General features: G+C 43.3%; 1 protein-coding gene across 1 annotated transcript in view; it reads right to left on the reverse strand.

The window, feature by feature from the left end:
* Positions 1-22,723, reverse strand: part of COL12A1 (collagen type XII alpha 1 chain) — a 147,594-nt gene that overhangs the window by 105,111 nt on the left and 19,760 nt on the right. The window contains exons 11-12 of the mRNA XM_054399216.1: positions 20,537-20,809; positions 18,745-19,017 (exon numbers count right to left, since the gene is read on the reverse strand). Of these exons, the coding sequence (XP_054255191.1) occupies positions 18,745-19,017; positions 20,537-20,809 (546 nt within the window). The remainder of the gene's footprint in view (positions 1-18,744; positions 19,018-20,536; positions 20,810-22,723) is intronic.

Here is a 22,723-nt window from a genome sequence, read left to right on the forward strand (position 1 = left end):
CACAGAGCTCCAGGTGGGGTCTCACCAGAGTGGAGCAGAGGGGAAAAATCACCTCCCTCAGCCTGCTGGCCACACTTCTCTTGCTGCAGCCCAAGCACACCCTTGGCATAGAGATGAATGGAAATATCAACCTATCTGAAAGCAATGTTCATGGTGTAATAAAGACACGTGGATTGGAGAGTCAGAGGGCATCACTCCCAGCGTGAAGCTGACTCTCAAACATAGCTATTAGAGAATCTCCTATAATTCCTTCTGATTTTAATCATCAAGTCTTGAAACACCCCATGCTCATTTTCCTGGAGACAATTGTCTTCTTTTTTTTCCATCCTAACTGCATCAACTCTGACAAATTTTACCCTGCAAACCAATTTTTAGCCACAATTTATGGAATCATCTCTTAAAAAAAAAAAAAAAAAAATCAAAACCAAACCAAAACCAAACCAAACCAAAACAAGACCAAACAAAAACAAGACCAAACCAAAACAAGACCAAACCAAGACCAAACCCAAAACAAAACCAAAGCAAATGAAAACCAAACCAAACCAAAACAAAATCAAATCCAAACCAAACCCAAACAACAAAAATGAAAAACAAACAAGCAAAATAAAAAGGAGTTAAGATAAAGAAATTTTGGTAAACTTGTTTGCCATTTCACAACAAGAGTTGTAGTGGAGTGGAGTGGAAAGGCCTGATTTAGATCATGCTTCGTATGAAACCTCTCCAAATGCAGTGATGGCAATAAAACGAAAGCCAGGGCAGAAACTGAACTCCAAAGACTAATTTTTAACTTTATAGTTTCTGGAAGCCTGAAAAAAAGATTTGCCTTCAAAAGTAAATTGCACCAATTTTATTTTATTTTCCTGTCTGCTCTTAAGCTCCCACTCCCAAAACTTGGCTTTTTCATGCAGTAAAAAAATAAATTAAATAATAAAATGAAATAAAATGAAAAATAAAAAAAAATAACATTTAAAAGAATAAATTTTTTAAAAATAAAAATAAATTAAATAAAATGAAAAACAAAATTTAAAAATAAAACAAAAATAAAAATAAAAAGAAGAAATAAAAATAAAATAAAAAATTAAAATAAATAAAATCAAAACACAAATAAAATTAAATAAAAAATAAAAATACAAATAAAATTTAAAAATAAAATAAAATAATAGAAACTAAAAATATTAATAAAATAAAATAAAAATTAAAATTAAAACTACAAATAAAATTTAAAAATAAAATAAAATAATATAACATAAAAATATTAATAAAATACAATAAAAATAAAAATAAAAAATAAAGTAAAATAAAGTAAAATAATAAAATAAAATAAAATAAAATAAAATAAAATAAAATAAAATAAAATAAAATAAAATAAAAATTAAGGCAATCCAAATTGAAAAAAGATGTGGAACACCTAAAAACCTAACTTGATAGAATGCACAGATGTCTCACAATAAAAAAAAAAAAATCTTTCTTTCCATATTTTAATGTAATATAAATATCCAAGTACCTTTATTTTGGCTACTTTAAAACACAGCCCTGCCACACCATGATTTCAGTATTAAAGTATCTGCTACCACAGCACAATTTTTTTTTTTGCAAGTCTACTCTTGGACAAGGCAGCTAATGATAGATGTATGGAAACACTGCAAAAAAAAATAAAATAAATGACTGCATATTTAAAACCATTATTGATAAAGTCATTATTAACTAACAGAGGAAAATAATTTGTTTGGCAGGGACTGAAATGAACACCAGTTGACTCTGGGAAAAAAAATATTCTTTGGAACTAAATGTCCTTTTCTTTATATATATATATATATGGCAAGGTAAGAGAGGGAGAAAGGGACTGGGACTCCTCCCAAACCACTAGAGCTAAATGGAAACTTTTTACTTCAAATATTTGGAAACTGCTGACAAGACAACTTACCTACTAAGGGAAATTAAGATTTTTTTTTTTTTCCTTGTATGTTACACTGCAACCCAGAACATTTCTTTGACATAACACACTAACTTGATTTGCACCTCATGTCTGAGGTGGAAGTTCACTGGCAGCCTTTTTTTTTTTTTCTGCCTCCCTGCATCACCCACAAGTGTTTTTGTGGCAGGGGGAAGTGCTGTAAGAGTTACTGTGTTGTGGGGAACTGCTGTGTTGAAGAAGAGGTTTTTGTACTGGGGGGAACTGCCATAAGAGTTTTTGTGTTAGGGGGAACTGCTGTGTTGAAGAGGTTTTTTTTATTGGGGGAATTGCTGTGTTGAAGAAGTTTTTCTGTTAGGGGAAACTGCTGTAAGAGTTTATATGTTAGGGGGAACTGCTGTATTTAAAAGTTTTTGTGTTGGGGGAACTGTTGTGTTTAAAAGTTTTTGTGTAAGGGGAACTGCTGTAAGAGTTATTGTGTTGTGGGGAACTGCTGTGTTGAAGAGGTTTCTGTATTAGGGAAAACTGCTGTAAGAGTTTTTGTGTTAGGAGGAACTGCTGTGTTTAAAAGTTTTTGTGTTAGGGGAAACTGCTGTGTTTAAGATGCAGCCCAGATGTATGTCTTCAATGATTAGGATTCCATCAGTTATCAAAGCTGCTACACTCAGAGTCAAGAAATGCATTTCTGCTCCACAATAACACTGGTAGCATGTAGTTAAACCACGTTACAGGTAGCCTCAGGAGATATTTTTTCCTCAGATCACAGAGTCACAGAAACATTCAGGCTGGAGAAGCCCCTCAGGAGCCCCAAGCCCAACCATTAACCCTACTCTCCAAGGGGCACCCCTAAACCACAGCCCCAAGCACCACAGCCAAACCACCTTCAAACACAGCCAGCCTTGGGCACTCCACCACCTCCCTGCCCAGCACATTCCAAGCCCTGACCACTCTGCTGCCTAAGGGCCACTCTAAACCTCCCCAGGGGCAGCTTGAGGCTCTGCCCCCTTCTTCTGTCACTAATTCCCTAGGAGAAGAGACCAGCACCAACCTCTCCACAACCTCCTTTCAGGTAGTTGTAGAGAGCAATGAGGTCTCCCCTCAGCCTCCTCTTTTCCAAACTAAACAGAGTTTAGTTAAAGTACTTAGCTACCTTGCTTATGTTCCACCAAAAGAAAGAACTCTGTGACTGTAACACCTAAGTAGTCATCCTGTTCTGTGGTCCACGTGTTCAGAAGTGCTGGCTGGACACCTGCTGGTTTAAGCAGGTTGGATAAGGAGCATGGAAAGCCAACTCACGCTGGCAGAAAGCAAAGTGCTGGCTGCCTGTCTCATAAGTGGTTGTCAACAGACTACAGCTTTTTGCTGCCTTGAAAGGGAAGCTCAAATGTGCTCATCACTTCATGCAGCCCCCAAGCCATCAGCCAGGGGATTTTTGAAAATTAGCCACTGGAAGTGGCAGAGGAGAAAATTCTTCACTTCTGTGTGTATACTTGGCTATTAAGAAGAAAAGATTTGCCTCTTTGTGCTTTCCACAAGGGAGGACTGAGCCCTGAAACTCTCTTCATCTGCTCTTAGTTATGTCCACCGTACTCTCAATTATTAGCTAGGGCCCAATAACCACACCAGGGATCTGCTATCATAGCATCCATAGAAACTTGGACTGGAAGGTTTAGCTACACAGGGAGAAACTCTCTGACACATACTGGAGAGCATTCAGCAACTGCGTTTCTGAACTAAATCTCTTCCTTCTGTAGTAAAAACAAAACCAAACCACAAACAAACAAACCAAAAACCCACCAAAAGTGTAAATGTTATGTGCTATGATGCTCTGGAGCACCAAACCACCTGGTTGTAAACACAGCTGTAAGCCATGGTGAGAGTATACACAGTAAAACAAAGTACTTGCATGGAGCAGTCAAAGCCCTGCTGAGTGAGCAAGCCAGGCACCAGTTTCAGGCTATCAGATTCTCTTCATCAACCTTCAGCTCAGCCTGCTCAGCTTACAGACCCTTGTACATTGCTACTGTTAATCACAGAATCACAAAACATTAGAGGTTGGCAGAGCAGCATCACCTAGGGCAGGCCACACAGCAATGCATCCAGGTGGGGTGGGAAAGGCTCCAGAGAAGGAGACTCCACAACCTCTCCGGGCAGCCTGCTCCAGAGCTCCCTCACCCTCACACCAAAGAAATTTCTCCTCCGTAGGGCTGAAACCTTCTCTGTTCCACTTTGTCTCCATTGTCCCTTGGCTTCTTGCTGTGCAGCACCCAGCAGAGCTTGGCCCCCTCCACTTGACCCCCAGCCCTCAGCTCTTGAGAGACATTGATCAGATCCCCTCTCAGCCTTCTCTTCTCCACACTAAACAGCCCCAGGGCTCTCAGGCTCTCTTCCCAGGGCAGATGCTCAAGTCCCCTAAGCATCCTCATGGCTCTCCCTTGGATTCTCTCCAGCAGGTCTCTGTCTCTCTTCAACTGGAGAGCCCCAAACTGGACTCAGGATTGCAGCTGTGGTCTCAGCAAGGCAGGGCAGAAGGGGAGAAGAATCCCTCTAGCCCTGCTGACCACATTTCTCTTGCTGTGCTCCAGGATGCCTTTGGCTCTCTTGGCCACCAGGGCACATTGCTGTCCCTTGCAGTGGGACTCAGTTTGCACTCAGTGGAAAAATTAACTTGTCAACTTCCAGTCAGGTGGTTTTGCACCCAGTCCTTGACTTCTGCTCTGTCCAGTTTCCATACTAAGTTTTTCCACTCCAGTATGCCAGAGGCCCAATAGAATTATCAAATCTGTTTCCCTGTGTCCACTTGGCTCCCTTCCCATAGCTCTCCAGCCATCACTGCTGTTACTGAGCACGAGACTGTGAATCAGCTGAAATTACAATGGTGACATTAATCAAAATCAAATGGCCTTATCCAAGTGGCCTTTCCCCTCAGAAACATTTACTCAATTCCAGCTGATTTCAGTGGGAGTTCTACATGCACTTTGGGCCCAAAGTTTAAACAATTTTCTGTACATGCTCTTATAAGCAGCTTTCAAAACCAACCCACAGGTGGAAATCTCATGCAGGGCCATGCTTCCTTTAAGTTAAACAAAGGACTGATCCAAGCCAGCATGCTAAAAGGTCAGAATCAGCTCAATAAAGGAGCCTTCCCTCTTGCAGAGGCATAAACTGAAATTTTATGGCCTGAGTTGCTGCCTTGTTTACAATGGGATCCATCAGGAGCCTAGCATTAAGTCAGGACAGTAGATGACCACAGCCAAGGATCCAAGTGCATGCATCAGATGAGAAGATACCAGAATCTCTTCAAGGCTTTACTCTAATGATGAAATTCTCCCCAGCACTGGAAGGCTCAGTCACTTTGGTCAGCTGATATCCTTCTCTCAGAGCCATGAATTAGTTATCTCTGGAGTAGCAGCCCTCAGGCACATAGATAGGGGATGTAGAGGTGGTGCAGGGGAGGATCAAAGACTTGCTATGTAAATGGAACTCGAACAGGTTTATGGCTCTTTTGCTACTGGGAAAGCAGAAAGGTGAGAAGATGCAAACCAAGAAAATTCTGACCCAGTGGTCAATGGGACAGAGTCTAGTTGGAAGCTTGTATCTAGTGAAGTTCCTCAGGGGTCAGCACTGGGACCAGAGCTGTTCAATATATTCATCAAGGACCTGGATGAGGGCACAGAGAGAACTGTCAGCTGATGGCATCAAACTGGGTGGAGTGGTGCCACAGGAGGGTTGTGCTGCCAGTCAGCCAGACTGAGACAGGCTGAGAACTGAGCAGGGAGAAATGGAAGGAAATTCAGCAAGGGCAAGGGGAGAGTCCTGCACCTCATGGAACAGGAAAGGTTGGGGACTGAGCACTGAAAGGGAAAAGGCCCTGGGGGTCCTGGTGGATGGGAGGTTGACCATGAGCCAACAATGTGATCTGATGGACAAGAAGGACAATGGGCTGTGGTTAGGAGGTCCAGAGAGGTTCTTCTCCCCTTCTACTCTGCCCTGCTGAGGCCATATCTGGAATATTGTGTCCAGTTCCAGGTCAAGAAGGACCTCAGGGAACTGCGTGAAAGAGTCCAGCGCAGAGCCCCAAAGCTGCTGAAGGCAGTGGAAGATCTTCCTTAGGAGGAGAGGCTGAGGGAGCTGAGGGCTCTGGAGCTTGGAGAGGAGGAGCCTGAGAGGTGAGCTCCTTGCTGGTGCTAAAGATGTGCAGGAGGAGTGCCCAGAGGCTGGATGTGTTCCTGTGTGACCTGCTGACGGTGCCCCTGCTCCGACATGGGGGTTGGACTGGATGAGCTTTGGAGGTCCCTTCCAGCCCCTAACATTCTGTGATTCTCTGAGTCTGTCAAGAAATATCTTCTTATTCACTCAACCTCCCCCTGGGTTTGTGCTTTTTCACTGGCATCTATAACACTTCCTATATAAAACTAAGATTTATTTTCTTTTTCATCAGATTATTGAAAGTCAGTTTCAAATGTCAAGACTCAAAAGTCTTGGGATGTATAATTTTTAAAATGCAAGAAAACAGCATTAAATCTGCCTGAGGACACTGAGTCCTTCTTTCTGTCAGGACAGAAGCAGCACTGCACAGTCTGAACATGATGTAAAGTCCTGGTGATATGCTAAAAACCTCATTGTAAGGAAATGTCACTTCAGTTTGTGCTATTCTGCCTGTAGGAGGTCATTCATTTCTAAAGCATTCTTCTATCACTATAGAAACAGCAAAATAAAAATTGTTTATTTGCCAAAGAACTACTACCCAGTTTCTGAGCAAAAAAAAAAAACCACAACAAAAACAAAAACAAACAACCAACCACAGCAAAGAGACTCTCCTCACATCCAAAACCTAAGCTCCAAGAAATGTATGCCACAGAAAGTAAGTAAAAACTGTCAATTGTCTCAGTCACAACAACTTGTTTCAGTAAATTGTTTTGGGACAACCAGGACTGGCACCTCCATCACTGAAACACTGAGATTCTCTTTCTAAAGGGGAAGAAACTATGACATAGCATCACAAAATCATTTTGGTTGGAAAAGACCTTTATGATCACCAAGTCCAACCATTCTCTAACTTTCCCAAGCCTGGTGTTAAACCATGACCCTCAGCACCACATCTCTGCATATTTTAAACATCTCCAGGGGCTGGGATTCAACCACCTCCATGGGGAGCCTGTTCCAGTCTTTGAGAACCCTTTTGGTGAGAAAGTTTGTTCTAATATCTGACCTATCCCTCCTCTGCTGCAACCTGAGACCATTTCTTCTCATCCTATCCCTTGTTACTAAGGAGAAGAGACCAACATCCACCTCACTACAGCTTCCTTTCAGAATGCTATAGAGAGCAAGAAGGTCTCCCCTCAGCCTCCTTTTCTCCAGAGTAAACACCCCGAGGTCCCTCAGCCACTCCTCATAAGACTTGTTCTCCAAACTCTTCATCAGCTTCATTGTCCATTTCTAGATGCACTCCAGAAGCACCTCAATACCTTTCTTGTAATGAGGTCCCCAAAACTGAACTCAGTACTCAAGGTGTTCCCTCAGCATTGCACAGGGAGGTGATGGAGTCACTGTCCTTGGAGGTATTCAAGAAACATGTGGACATGGCACTTTAGGACATGGTATAATGGTGTTAAGTTGATGGTTGGACTTGATGATCTTTGAGGTTTTCTCCAACCAAAGCAATTGTATGATTCTATGATTCTGTAAGTGTCCAGAGAAGGGCCACAAGGATGAGCAGAGTGCTGGAGCTACTCTGCTATGAAGATAGATTGAGAGAGTCAGGGTTGTTCAGTCTGGAGAAGAGAAGGCTCTGAGGAAACCTTCTTGTGGCCTTCCACAAGGGGCTATGAAGGGGGCTATGAAAAAGCTGGGGAGGGACTTTTTGGGGTGTCAGGCAGTGATAGGACTGGGGGGAATGGAGCAAAACTGGAAGTGGATAGATTCAGATTGGATGTTAGGAAGAAGTTCTCCCCATGAGGGTGGTGAGACACTGGCACAGGTTGCCCAGGGAGGTGGTGGAAGCCTCATCCCTGGAGGCTTTTGCAGCCAGGCTGGAGGTGGCTGTGAGCAACCTGCTGTGGTGTGAGGTGTCCCTGCCCAAGGCAGGGAGGTTGGAACTGGATGAGCCTTGAGGTCCCTTCCAATCCTGAAAATTCTATGATTCTATGCTTCTGTAAGTACAGAGGGACAATCATTTCTCTAGTCTTGCTTTGTCACACTATTCCCCATACAGGCCAGGGTGCTGTTGCCTTTCTTAGTTCTCAAATTGTGAGGCAATTATCTCATGACTGCCTCTCAAATTTATCTCCTGAGTATAATATTCAACATCTCCTGTTGTTTGCTCTAAAATGTACAAAGGCAAGCAATAAAATCACAGAATCAGAGAATTCTAGGGACTGGAAGGGAGCTCCAAAGCTCATCCAGTCCAACCCCCCTGCCAGAGCAGGGGCACCTACAGCAGCTCACACAGGAACACAGCCAGGTGGGGTTGCAATATCTCCAGAGAGGGAGACTCCACAACCCCCCTGGGCAGCCTCTTCCAGGCTTCTGTCACCCTCACAGGGAAGAAAAAATTCTTCCTCCTGTTTGCATGGAACTTCCTATGGCTCAGCTTCCACCACTGCCCCTTGTGCTGGCATTGGGCATCACCCAGCAGAGCCTGGCTCCAGCCTCTGGGCACTCCCCCTGCACATCTTTAGCACCAGCAAGGAGTTCACCTCTCAGGCTCCTCCTCTCCAAGCTCCAGAGCCCTCAGCTCCCTCAGCCTCTCCTCCTAAGGAAGATGTTCAACTTCTTGAATCAAAACAGGCTGCAACCTCATTTAATTCAAAAGAATTACATCCTTCTGCACCAACAACATCTCCAGCCCAGAAACTTCACTGGTCAAAGTGAGAACAGCTGGGCAAGCAAGATGGGGATCTGGTCACTGAATGTTTCACTGCAAAAACAAAACAAAAGAAAACAAAAGAAAACAAAACAAATAAAAACAAATCAAATCAAATCAAAACAAAACAAATCAAAACAAATAAAAACAAATAAAATCAAAACAAATCAAAACAAACAAATCAAAACAAATCAAAACAAACAAATCAAAACAAATCAAATCAAACAAATCAAAACAAATCAAATCGAAACAAATCAAAACAAATCAAAACAAACAAACCAAACCAAACCAAACAAAACAAAAAACCCACCAGAAAAACAAACCCCCTTTTTTTTCCTAAATTACTCTAAAATTCATATTTAAAAGTGTAGCAGCTTCCCCTGCTCAGAGTGAGTAACCGGAATCTTCTTAAAGCTGCTCTCCGAAGCACAACCACCAGCAAAAGGACACTGATAATAAAGCAGACTTGCAGCTTCCAAACCCTTCGAGTCCTTCATGAGGATTAAACATTCCTGTGTAGATTGCTTAATCCAGCAGTGAACTTGCTTCCCTTTAAAATAACTGCAAATGGTGGAAGTTAATCTTTTTAGCAGCCAATGCACAGTGTGTTCTTTTCATCTGACAGCATGCCCCTCGGCACAAAACCAAAGGCTTGCCAGACTTGCAACCACTTCTCTTATTAAAAACCAGATTAGAAAAGCAGCAGCTCACACAAACCCCTCCTTGGCTCCTGCGTATGCAGTCACTGCCCTCAGCCTGCTTCTCATTCTGTTGTACTTCTGCTGCTTGATGCCTCGGGGCGAGATTGTGCCATTAAAAGTCAATAATTACCATTAAAAGTAAAAACTAATTAAAAATAAATCATACAAGTTACAAATAAAATTAGATGATGAACATTGAAAAGGGGAGATTGCTAAAAATAAGTTATATACATTACAAATAAAATTAAATAATAAAGATTGAAAAGGGAAGAGAATAAAAAATAAGTTATATGCATAATAAATAAAATTAAAGAATAAACAGAAAAAGGAAGATAAAAAAATAAATTATATACATAAGAAATAAAATTAAATAATAAACATTTTAAAAGAGAAGATAAAAAAATTATAGGCATAATGAATAAAATATAAAAATACACATTAAAAGGAGAAGATAGTAAAAAATAAAATATAGGCATTACAAATAAAATTAAATAAACATTAAAAGGAGAAGATAGTAAAAAATAAGTTATACACATTACAAATAAAATTAAACAATAAACATTAAAAAGAAAAGGAAATTAAAAATAAATTATATAAATTAGAGATAAAAATATATACTAAAAATTAAAAATAAATAATAATTGAAAATAAATTCTATCAAATAAAATTAAAAATAAATAATAAAAAACAAAAAGATCCAATAATGAAAAATAAATTGTATTCATTACAAAAAAACCCTAAACACTTTAAATAAGCAATAATTAAAAATATATTTATTTAATTAAAATTAAACACAGCTAATAAATTAAAACGAATAGTAAATATTAGTACTGATTAATAAAATTACTAAATAACAAATATTTCAATAAAAGACAAGCCAAATAGGTTTGTTTCACACAACCACAGAGGATCATACCATTAAAACTAAAAAACAAACATAAAAAATAAAAGATAATTAAAAATAAATAATGTACATGACAAATTAAAATAAATGTTAAAATTAAAACAATAAGCAACAATTTAGAAGAAATTGTATAAATTACTGTTAAAAAATTATTATAAATAAATAATAAATATTAAAATAATTAATAAATACTAACTAAAAAAAATAACTAATCGTAAATAATAAAAAAGTAAAAGAGGCAAGACAAACAGGTTTCTTTCACAGAAACACAGAATTCTCAGGGTTGGAAGGGACCTCAAGCATCATCTCGTTCCAACCCCCCTGCCGTGGGCATGCACACCTGCTTATCATTGTCTTTCATTTCTGCTGTTTGATGACTTGGGTGAAGAACATAAAATTAAAAATAAATAATAGAAGAAAAAATGAAGTATAATGTAAATATATATATATATAAATTACACTTAAATATTCAAAACTAAAATTAATCAATAATTAAAAAGAAATTACATCACCTGCAATTAAAAATAAATAATAACTAAAAATCAACTGTATAAACTGCGATTAAAGGTGAATAATAAAAACTAAAAATAAATAATAATTAAAAATAAATTATATAAATTGCAAAGAAAAATAAAGAAAATAAAAAATTAATAATAATTTAAAATAAATTAATTAACTTACAATGAAAAATAAATAATTAAAAAACCCAAAGAAACAATAAAAAGAAAATTAAAAGAAAAGGAAGCCAAATGGGTTTGTTTCACAGAATCACAGAATTGTCAGGGTTGGAAGGGACCTCAAGGCTCATCCAGTTCCAACCCCCTGCCATGGGCAGGGACACCTCACACTACAGCAGGTTGCTCACAGCCACATCCAGCCTGGCTGCAAAAGCCTCCAGGGATGAGGCTTCCACCACCTCCCTGGGCAACCTCTGCCAGTGTCTCACCACCCTCATGGGGAAGAACTTCTTCCTAACATCCAATCTGAATCTCCCCATTTCTAGTTTTGCTCCATTCCCCCCAGTCCTATCACTCCTTGACACCCTCAAAAGTCCCTCCCCAGCTTTCTTGGAGCCCCCTTCAGATCCTGGAAGGCCACAAGAAGGTCTCCTCAGAGCCTTCTCTTCTCCAGACTGCACAACCCCAACTCTCTCAGTCTGTCTCCAGAGCAGAGCAGCTCCAGCCCTCTGATCATCCTTGTGGCCCTTCTCTGCACACTCTGCACACCTCCAGATCTTTCTTGGTTTAGAGGCTCCAGAACTGGACACAGAGCTCCAGTTGTGGTCTCAGCAGAGTGGAGTAGAGGGGAAAAATCACGTCCCTCACCCTGCTGACCACACTTCTCTTGCTGCAACCCAAGCACCCACTTGGCATATTAATGAATGGAAATATCAACTTTTCTGAAAGCAATGCTCAGGAATGAGGCTTCTACCACTTCCCTGGGCAACCTTTTCTAGTGCCTCACCATCCTCATGGGGAAGAACTTCCTGACATCTAATCTAAATCTCCCTTCCTCTGACTTGGATCCATTCCCCCCAGTCCTATCACTCCCTGACACTGTAAAAAGTCCCTCCCCAGCTTTCTTGTAGCCCCCTTCAGATCCTGGAAGCCCAGTATTTATTTGGACATAAAAGGAAGTTTTTTTTTCTTATGTCATTCCCTCGTTTGTCCTTTAGTTTGTATTAGATCCCATCAAATGTGACCAGCAGTGCTAATTTGTTTAGTTCCCTCAGCTGTCATAAGCCTTGTTCCACCACATGGCAAACAGCAGCCTGCACTGATTTAATTCACTTGAGCAGTTTCAGTGACTTTGTGTGAGCTGAGAGGAATCACAGCCAACAAAATATGTCTGAGGACATTTTTTCCATGGCACCTTTATAGAAAGGCTCCAAGCAAAACTGCCTGGTGATGGATCACCCTGCACTTTTGAAAGTGAGAGGATAAAAAGGGTTTCCTACAGCACATATTTCGCATGTGCAGTTACATTTAATGTGGTATGAAATATAAAGCTCCAGAAATTTCACCTCTGGATGGTACTTCATCACTGCAGACAAAATCAGGCAGAGACTGAAGGAGGCTGCATAAAAGATCAGAGCACTGTAAATTTCCTAAAATCTGGATTGCTGAAGAAGGAACGTACATTCACAGAATCACACAGAAACATTCAGGCTGGAAAAAGCCCCTCAGGAGCATCAAGTCCAACCCAGAACCCTACTCTACAAGGCTCACCCCTAAACCACAGCCCCAAGCACCACAGCCAAACCACCTTCAAACACAGCCAGCCTTGGGCACTCCACCACCTCCCTGCCCAGCACATTCCAAGCCCTGACCACTCTGCTGCCTAAGGGCCACTCTAAACCTCCCCAGGGGCAGCTTGAGGCTCTGCCCTCTTCTTCTCTCACTAATCACCTGGCAGAAGAGACCAGCACCAACCTCTCCACAACCTCCTTGCAGGGAGCTGCAGACAGCCAGGAGGTCTCCCCTCAGCCTCCTCTCTTTCACACTAACCAGCCCCAGCTCCTTCAGTCTCTCTCCAGCACATTTCTTCTCCAGGCCCTTCCCAGCTTCCTTGCCCTCCTCTGCCCTGGCTCCAGCACCTCCACATCACTCTTGCATTCAGGTGCCCCAAACTGGACACAACACTCCAGGTGTGGCCTCCCCAGAGCTGAGTCCCGGGGGACAATCCCCTCCCTGCTCCTGCTGGACACAGCATTGCTGATCCCAGCTAGAACGCCAACCAAAGGGAAAAAAAAAACATTGCCTTCATTTTCCTGCTCCACAAACACACACACACAAAAGAAATAAAGCCATAAAGCTGAGTAACAATTACCTGGATGACATGGAACAACATCCTCTGAAATGAGTAATTTGTTGATTACTCATTTGCTGAGCTCTCTATACCATGTTGTCTGTGATCAGCTCATAGAATTCTGATCCTCAGGCATGTGTTTATCTTTGGGTTGGACCAGATAGCTATGCAAACACTTTATAGAAGAGATTATCTGCAGTTACTTGGGGGGGGGGGGGGATGTTTGCCCTCCTCCTTCTACATGGAGAAAAAAAAGAAAAGGGCAAGCATATACTTAGCAAAAAACAAAAGAATAAAGAAAAACAAAAGAGAGAAGCAGAGCTGCTAAATTTTATGAAGTTCACAGAATGATTGCTGAGTTTATGTGGGTTGACTTGACCTGAAACAAACAGAGTCAAAACACCCAAAAAAAAAAAAAACCAAAAAAAACAAACCCCTGCCATGCAGAGCAAAGCAGGAGGAAGAGGAGGAACTTCCAAGGGAGCTTTCTAACTGCTCAAAATCCTTTGGAGATATGCAGCAGTTTTAGGCTGATGCCTAGGAAAATCCCATAGAAAATAGTAGAAAAGGTAAATAAATTCCCACTGGATGTAAAAGGAAAATAATGGTAAGGTCTAAATAATCCTCTTGGTCTGCTAACTGGCATGAAGTTAGTTGCACAAAACATTCTGTCTCTTTTCTCATCTCTAGCTGATACCAGCTGGTGGATTCTGCTTGGCTGTGCTGACCTTGGCTGCATTCTGTCTTGTGACTACACTCTCTGCTTTCTCCTTTTTCCCTCTTTACCTTGTATGGAGGGAGAGGGAGCTATTGGTAGCCCCCCTGGCTCTGTCCAGAGGGGGTCTTTGTGTTGTTTATAAGTTATAAATACATACTTATGTTGTACATACTCATTGCATTTTATATTTCTAGTTCTTTAGGATTTGCTTGTAACTAGAGTTTCATTTGCTTCCAAAGCCTTCTGAGCTGGGCTGGTGATCTATTTGGGGGAGTAATTCTCCAAATTCATGTTGGGGGGGTGTTTCCTAAATGCACCACCAGATAACACATGTAACAGAAGGCCCTTCAGTGAATGCCTAGGCAGACATGTTCTTGCAAATCAGAGGCTCACAGGATGTTAGGGGTTGGAAGGGATATTTGGAGGTCTTCCAGTCCAACCCTCCTGCCAGAGCAAGGCCATAGAATCCAGCACAGGTCACACAGGAACACATCCAGACAAGGCTGGAAAGGCTCCAGAGAAGGAGACTCCACAACCTCCCTGGGGAGCCTGTTCCAGTGCTCTGTGATCCTCACAGTGAAGAAGTTCTTTCTCATGTTGATCAGTGTTAGAGCAGCCTAAAAACTCATCAGTTCTTCCCTCTCTGCCCATGCAACCCAGACACATAACTGCCCAGTAACTGCCTACTACATGCAGAGTGAAATAAATCATTCCTGAAGGCAGCAAGAATGTTTGTCTACACTTTGAGGCACTGGGGACCATTTGGTTACTCAGGAAAAATCCATACACATCTCAGGAGTTTGGATTTTCCATTTTCTGTCACTGGAATATGTGGTAATAGTCACAATAGCTGGAGAAGCTAATGCATCCAGCTCCTCATTTCTCACTTTCCTATTGGATCACAGGCTCACAGGATGTTGGGGGTTGGAATGGACCTCTGGAGAGCTTCCAGTCCAAGCCCCCTGCCAGAGCAGGACCACAGAAACCAGCACAGGTCACACAGGAACACATCCAGATGGGTCTTGAAAGTCACCAGAGAAGGAGACTCCACAACCTCTCTGGACAGCCTGCTCCAGGGTTCTGTCACCCTCACAGTGAAGAAATTCCTCCTCAAGCTGAGGTGGAACCTCCTGTGCTGCAGTTTCCATCCATTGCCCCTTGGCCTATCCCAGGCTGCAACTGAGCAGAGCCTGTCCCTGTCCCCTCCCTCCTGACCCCCAGCCCTCAGATATTGATAGATATTTATTAAATCCCCTCTCAGCCTTCTCTTCTCCAGAGCCCAAGGGCTCTCAGCCTCTCCTCCTAGAGCACGTGCTGAAATATTCCCTACCTCCAAACTAATTTCTCTTAGCCTATGTACTCACATCATGGAACAGGCTCTCCAGGAGCGTTGTGGAGTCTTCTTCTTTGGAGACTTTCAAACCCACCTGGATGCATTCCTGTGCGGACTACCCTAAGTGATGATGCTCTGGCAGGGGGGTTGGACCTGATGATCTCTTGAGGTCCCTTCCAACCTCTGATACACTGTGAGACTGTGATCAACTAATAACTGCCCCAGTCTGAAAGGCAATCTCTAACCCAGCTCTTGATAGGATGATGAACTGGAGTGGCCAGCAGCTGTGGCATCACTGCCTGAACAGCTTTGGTGAGAATTCATATGGTGAAGACATCAAGCAAAGCCCCACTGGGATCCCTGATGCAGGAAAATACTTGAGTGCTCAGAGCTTCAGTGCTGCTGGCAGTGGGAAGCACACACTGCACTGTTTTGCTGCTCAGACACTGTAGCTCATGGAAAAACCAATTCCAGTACTAAATACTTTTTTTATTTTTTTTTAATGCTTCTTTTCACAGTTTTTTTGTCATTACTGTTGATAAGTTTATTTCTCCAGCAGTTGAGATCTGTCCCATTTCCAACCCTGGCCAGAGGAGTTATTTCAGCTAATAGTGAGTCAGACATTCACTTCACTGACCTGAACAGTCCCACCCAATACCAAATCACTTCACAGAAAATGGTCTTTGATTCCCACATATTCCTCTCATCTTCCTCAACTTAAGGCCTGTAGCTCCACATTCCCTCTCTCCTCCAAAAAAAAGCTGTTAAACCTAGCAGAATATCACAGAATCAACCAGGCTGGAAGAGACTTCCAAGATCATCAAGTCCAACTGATCACCCAACCCTATCTAATCAACCAGACCATGGCACTAAGTGCCTCATCCAGGCTCTTTTTAAACACCTCCAGGTACGCTGACTCCACCCCCTCCCTGGGCAGCACATTCCAAGGGCCAATCTCTCTTTCTGGGAAGAACTTTTTCTAAGCTCAGGCCTAAACTTCCCCCTGCATAGCTTGAGACTGTGTCCTCTTGTTCTGGTGCTGGTTGCCTGGGAGAAGAGACCAACCCCCACCTGGCTACAACCTCCCTTCAGGTAGTTGTAGACAGCAATGAGGTCTGCCCTGAGCCTCCTCTTCTCCAGGCTAAACACCCCCAGCTCCCTCAGCCTCTCCTCATAGGGCTTGTACCATACAAAAGCAAGTGGCAGCACCTCTATCAGCAGGGAAGTTCATTAAGTCCTGATCACTTCTGGTCTATCTGGAGGATATGGGCAGAATCCAGCTCCGTGTTCTCCTTCACTTTGATCTCAGCAGTGCTCTGGCTATGAGACAGGTTTTTCCCTCCTACAAAAAGAGTATGCTGGATCTTCCATGTGCAGTGAAAGTGAGGGAGCTAGGGAAGTTTCAGCATGAATCGCAAGGTGCCCTTGTGGCCAAGAGAGCCAATGGGGTCCTGGGGTGCAGCAAGCAAAGTGTGGCCAGCAGGGCTAGGGAGGTTCTGCTCCCCCTCTGCTGTGCTCTGCCCTGCTGAGACCACAGCTGCAATCCTGTGTCCAGTTTGGGGCTCCCAAGTTCCAGAGAGACAGAGAGCTGCTGGAGAGAGTCCAAGGGAGAGCCATGAGGATGCTTAGGGACTTGAGCATCTCCCCTGGGAAGAGAACCTGAGAGCCCTGGGGCTGTTTAGTCTGGAGAAGAGAAGGCTGAGAGGGGATCTGATCAATGTCTCTCAATAGCTGAGGGGTGGGGGTCAAGTGGAGGGGGCCAAGCTCTGCTGGGTGCTGCACAGCAATGAGCCAAGGAACAATGGAGACAAAGTAGAACAGAAAAGGTCTCAGCTCAACAGGAGAAGAAATTTCCTTCAAGTGAGGCTGAGGGAGCCCTGGAGCAGGCTGCCCAGAGAGGTTGTGGAGTCTCCTTCTCTGGAGCCTTTCCAACCCCACCTGGATGCATTCCTGTGTGCAGATTCCCCTGCGTGCTGCTGCTCTGGCAGGGGGGGTTGGACTGGATGATCTCTGGAGGTCTCCTCCAACCTCTAATGTATAGTGATATTGTAACATGCTGTGGTGGCTGCAGTGTAAGGAAGGTGATTGGATCATTGTCTGAGACTTCAGTGGTGGGGCAGGCAAGGGCTTGCTGCACACCTCTCAGTTGCTCCTTCTGTATTCAGTGGACAGAGAAATGCTACTTTAGAGGAAAAGTGATATCTCAGGCTGACTCCCTGACCTCTGGAATGATCTGCTTTTCTTCATCAGCCACAGAAGAACCCTGGAGAGTCCACACCGCAAACTACAGTGGTCCAATAAGTGCCTACATTTCAGTGGGATGAATTCAGTACACTGGGGATTCATTGGAACTGTTTTTTTTTTTTACTTTTAATTTATTTGTTTGTTTTAGTTTCCTGTTTAAAATAGGGTTTCTGGTTTGTTTCCCTTACTTCTGTCACAAGCAAAAAAATTAAACTGGTGAAAAAAAAAAACCCTGAGCCAAGTTTATCCCTACTGTAACTCCATTAGCATTAACTCCAGATAATTCATCTCCAACATCTTTTCAAGTGCTATGCTTGCAGAGCTGCAGTATCAGACTTGAGCAACAATACCTGGCCAGCACAGAGCAGCCACACTTCCTTTCATGGCCTAGGAGGAAGCTTTCCCTATCCTCTGACAATTAACAGATGACAGCCAGAATGCTCAGAGAGAAGCAGCCTGGGAAATTCTCCACTCAAAGGCAGAGTGAGAGCAACCCTCCCTCCTTATAAGAAAATCTTTGGCTGTGAATGCTTTTGCCAGCATTCTACTAATGCTCAGCTCCAGGTTCTTAACTCCTTTTAGGATAATCATTCATCATTCCTATGCTGAGACTAAAGCAAAAATGGTCCCTAAACATTTTTCAGCCTCAGTATAGTAGAAATTCTGCACATATTCAAAAATTATGAGACACTTTAAACTCATTAATTAATGCTGTTACAAATAAGACCAATCTGCCACTAACACTCCTCAGAAACTGAGATTCAAAGATTCATAGAACACCAGGTTGGAAGGGACCTCAAGGATCATCTAGGCCAACCTTTCAGGGTAAAAATGAAGCTGAAATGAGAGTTATAAGACAAAATACTTCACTGAGGGTGGTGTGGAAGTGCAATCAGTTTGGGGTTTTGCTGCTTCTGGCAACACCTTTTTCAAGAGAGCCAGAGTCCCCCCCCCACAGCAGGTGACTTGCCCCCTGTTGTTTTCTCTGATAGTCAGCAGGTTTGGAAAAATCCCTGGAAAGATGGAGGCCTTGGTGCCTATTTTTCATGCATATATTTACTCCTACAGAACCCTCAGGAAGACAGCACAGAATCACAGAAACATTCAGGTTGGAAAAGCTCCTCGGTATCACCAAGCACAACTGTTAGCCTTACTCTATGAGGTTCACCCCTAAACCACAGCCCCAAGCACCACACTTGAAGACAACTTCACCATCAATCAAATAAATGAATGGCTGAACAGAAACAATAAATAATTACCTTCAAGTGTTTCTCCCTCTCCAGAAAGGGCCTCTCCTGCTCCAGAGGCATACAAGGCAGACACAGTCAAGGCATACCTCGTGGCTTGGTCTAAGCCTTTCAGCACTTTGGAGGTGGTGTCACCTTTCACAGTCACTTCCTTGGTTTCCCCTCCTGAGACTGGAGTGTATGTTATGAAGTACTGCTGCACTTTGCCAGGAGCTGCACCCCAAGACAGTTTCATTGTTGATGTTGTAGCATCAGAGACTCTCAAATTTCTTGGATTTCCTCGGACTGCACATGCCAAAAGAAGTTGGAAACAAGTTGAAGCAAACTCCATTTCTTGTTTTACTTTTCAGGTTAGCAAAACACAGGACTTAATGCTGCAAAAATAATTCCTGAACAGGCTGCATTGACACTGCTGCAGGATAACTTCATTGTAACCAGGACTGTACAATCCCATCCCCACCCTTTTTGGGACAGAAATGCCCAATAAATTCTTTCTGCTTTTTTTTTTTTCTTTGTCTTCATTTTTTTCCTTCTCTGTTAGGACAGGCTCAATCCTGAAACGCTTATACATACTAGCACCTGAATATGTGCTCAGCTTCAACATGCCAAGACCCATGTTGAGGTCACTGTCTGCAGAATTGAGCCAAAGGCCACCAATGAAATGTGCAATTAACACATTGTGGTTTCCTACAGAGTTCTTTTTGATTTTGCTTCTTCACTGTGAGGGTCACAGAGCACTGGAACAGGCTCCCTAGAAGGGTTGTGGAGTCTCCTTCTCTGGAGACTTTCAAGACCCATCTGGATGTGTTCCTGCGTGACCTGTGCTGGATTCTCTGGTCCTGCTTTGGCAGGGGGGTTGGACTCAAAGATCTCCGGAGGTCCCTTCCAACCCCTAACATCCTGTGAGCCTGTGATAGTTTTTCTGTTTTTAAATATTTAGACTTTCAGTGAAGTTTCACCAGTGCTCAGGACATTCACACTGTCTCTGTACTCTTCAGGCTGTGTTTAACAAGTCTTGACTCCTGTTAAAGGATCATATCTTTGCATCCAAGTTAAGGGTACAGTGAAAACTTCAGCAAATTAAATGTTTCATTCATTTCTTGTTCATTCAGACCAAAGTGCAAACAGGACCTGAATTTGCTAGGAGAAATATCATTTACATCATTGACAACATCAATAATCATGAGGACAACCAATTAAACACAGAAGTAGATCCTTCAGCCCATGTTACCTTGCAATATCAGGTGTTGCAGGTTCAATAGGCTAGGTTTGAAAATGAAATATGGCTATTTTGGTAAATCCTGTTGTCTTAATTGACTCCTCTTTGGATAAATCCTGTTGTCTAAAATGACTTCTCTTTGGATAAATCATATTGTCTTAGATGACTTCTCTTTGGACAAATCCTGTTGCCTAAAATGACTTCTCTTTGGACAAATCATATTGTCTAAAATGACTTCTCTTTGGATAAATCATATTGTCTAAAATGACTTCTCTTTGGATAAATCATATTGTCTTAGATGACTTCTCTTTGGATAGATCCTGTTGTCTAAAAAGACTTCTCTTTGGACAAATCATATTGTCTTAGATGACTTCTCTTTGAATAAATCATATTGTCTAACATGACTTCTCTTTAGGTAAATCATATTGTCTTAGATGATCTCTCAGCTAGCTTTGAGTGATTTCATAAATCCCTGCTGATCTGGGGTAATAAATGTGGTAATCAAGAGGCTATTCTCTTTTCAGTGTATCAGCATGCAGGGAGCTCTCCCCAGGCTTCCTACGTCCCGCAGCATTGACCCCATACCTTCGTCAGTTTTTGCATATCCATTCAGCGACTTCCCAGGCCCAGACTGATACTCAGGAACAACAGACACTTCATATCTCGTGTCTGGGATCAAGTCCTGCAAAGTAGTTGATCTTTCATTTGCTGAGACAGTCACTTCTCTCCTTTCTCCTCCTGTCAGTGGTCTGTACACGAGGCGGTAGCGCAGAACGTTGCCCGGTGCTGGAGTCCACCCAATTACAAAGCTACCGGTAGTTTCATCTGTGATCCTTAAGTTCCGAGGAGCACCTTTAACTGCAAGCAAATATCCATATATTACTTGTAAATATTTGGTTTTAACCCAGCAGCATCTGAAGGGGAAAGCATTCCAACCTTTCATGAGGGTAGGGAGGCTCTGCAGAGGGACTTCGATAGATTGGATCCATGGCCAGTGTTACCAGGAGGAGTTCAACAAGGCCACATGCCAGGTCCTGCACTTGGGGCACAACAACCCCAAGCAAGGCTGCAGGCTTGGGGCAGTGTGGCTGGAAAGCTGCTGGCAGAAAGGGAGCTGGGGGTGCTGATGGCCAAGCAGCTGAAGAGGAGGCAGCAGTGTGCCCAGGTGGCCAAGAAAGCCAAAGGCATCCTGGCTGGGATCAGCAATGCTGTGTCCAGCAGGAGCAGGGAGGGGATTGTCCCCTGGGACTCAGCTCTGGGGAGGCCACAGCTGGAGTGTTGTGTCCAGTTTGGGGCACCTGAATGCAAGAGAGATGTGGAGGTGCTGGAGCCAGGGCAGAGGAGGGCAAGGAAGCTGGGAAGAGTCTGGAGAAGAAATGTGCTGGAGAGAGACTGAAGGAGCTGGGGCTGGTTAGTGTGAAAGAGAGGAGGCTGAGGGGAGACCTCCTGGCTGTCTGCAGCTCCCTGCAAGGAGGTTGTGGAGAGGTTGGTGCTGGTCTCTTCTGCCAGGTGATTAGTGCCAGAAGAAGAGGGCAGAGCCTCAAGCTGCCCCTGGGGAGGTTTAGAGTGGCCCTTAGGCAGCAGAGTGGTCAGGGCTTGGAATGTGCTGGGCAGGGAGGTGGTGGAGTGCCCAAGGCTGGCTGTGTTTGAAGGTGGTTTGGCTGTGGTGCTTGGGGCTGTGGTTTAGGGGTGCCCCTTGTAGAATAGATTTAATGGTTGGGCTTGGTTCTCCTAAGGGTCTTTTCCAACCTGAATGTTTCTGTGATTCTTTTAGCTCAGCCAGTCTACCAAAACAACAGCTTATGCTGCCCTCCCTTAGCTTTAAGGTCCAGAAACCATGGGTCAGTTCTGAATACTGAAAGAGAGTGGATCAATACTTTCTTTAAAGTATGATTTAGACTATGTGTTCAACTGCAAAATCAGATGTACTGTCGTTGTCCTCCTTTAAATAAGTAGAGATGTACTGTGGCAACTCTATCAAGAAGAAGTACAGCTACCATGCTTAAATGTTCAGCCACTGGTTACACAAACTCACACTGACATCAGTGGAAGGGTTGAATCAGTAAGGGTTACTGGATCAGGCCCAAAAAGTCCTGATGAGAAACAGCTGACCAAAAACTCAACTGCCTTTAACCCTATGGTATAGAAACCAGGATTTCTACTAGAGTTAGATGTAGGCACAGCAAATTAATACACTTAAAGTCAGGCAGATACCTGCATAAAGTCAAACTACAGTTGTATCTAAGAGTCAAAATTATTGGAGAGAGAATAAAGGGAGGAGGAGGGGAGAGAGAAGGCGGGAAGAGGGGTGAGAGAAGGGAGGCGGAGGGGAGAGAGAAGAGGGGAGAGAGAAGAGGGGAGAGAGAAGAGGGGAGAGAGAAGAGGGGAGAGAGAAGAGGGGAGGAGGGAAGAGAGAATGGGGAAGGAGAGGAGAGAGAAGGGAAGAAGAGAGGAGAGAGAATGGAGGAAAAGAGGAGAGAGAAGGGAGGAAAAGAGGAGAGAGAAGGGAGGAAAAGAGGAGAGAGAAGGGAGGAAAAGAGGAGAGAGAAGGGAGGAAAAGAGGAGAGAGAAGGGAGGAAAAGAGGAGAGAGAAGGGGGGAGGAGAGGTTAGAAAAGGCAGGAGGAGGGGTGAGAGAAGGCAGGAAGAGGGGTGAGAGAAGGCAGGAAGAGGGGTGAGAGAAGTGGAGGAGAAGAGAGAGAAGGGGGGAGGAGGAGAGGAGAGAGAAAGGCGGAGGAGGGGAGAGAGAAGGAGGGAGGAAGGGAGGAGAGAGA

The sequence above is a fragment of the Indicator indicator genome, chromosome 2, assembly GCF_027791375.1.
Source record: "Indicator indicator isolate 239-I01 chromosome 2, UM_Iind_1.1, whole genome shotgun sequence".
NCBI lineage: Eukaryota > Metazoa > Chordata > Aves > Piciformes > Indicatoridae > Indicator > Indicator indicator.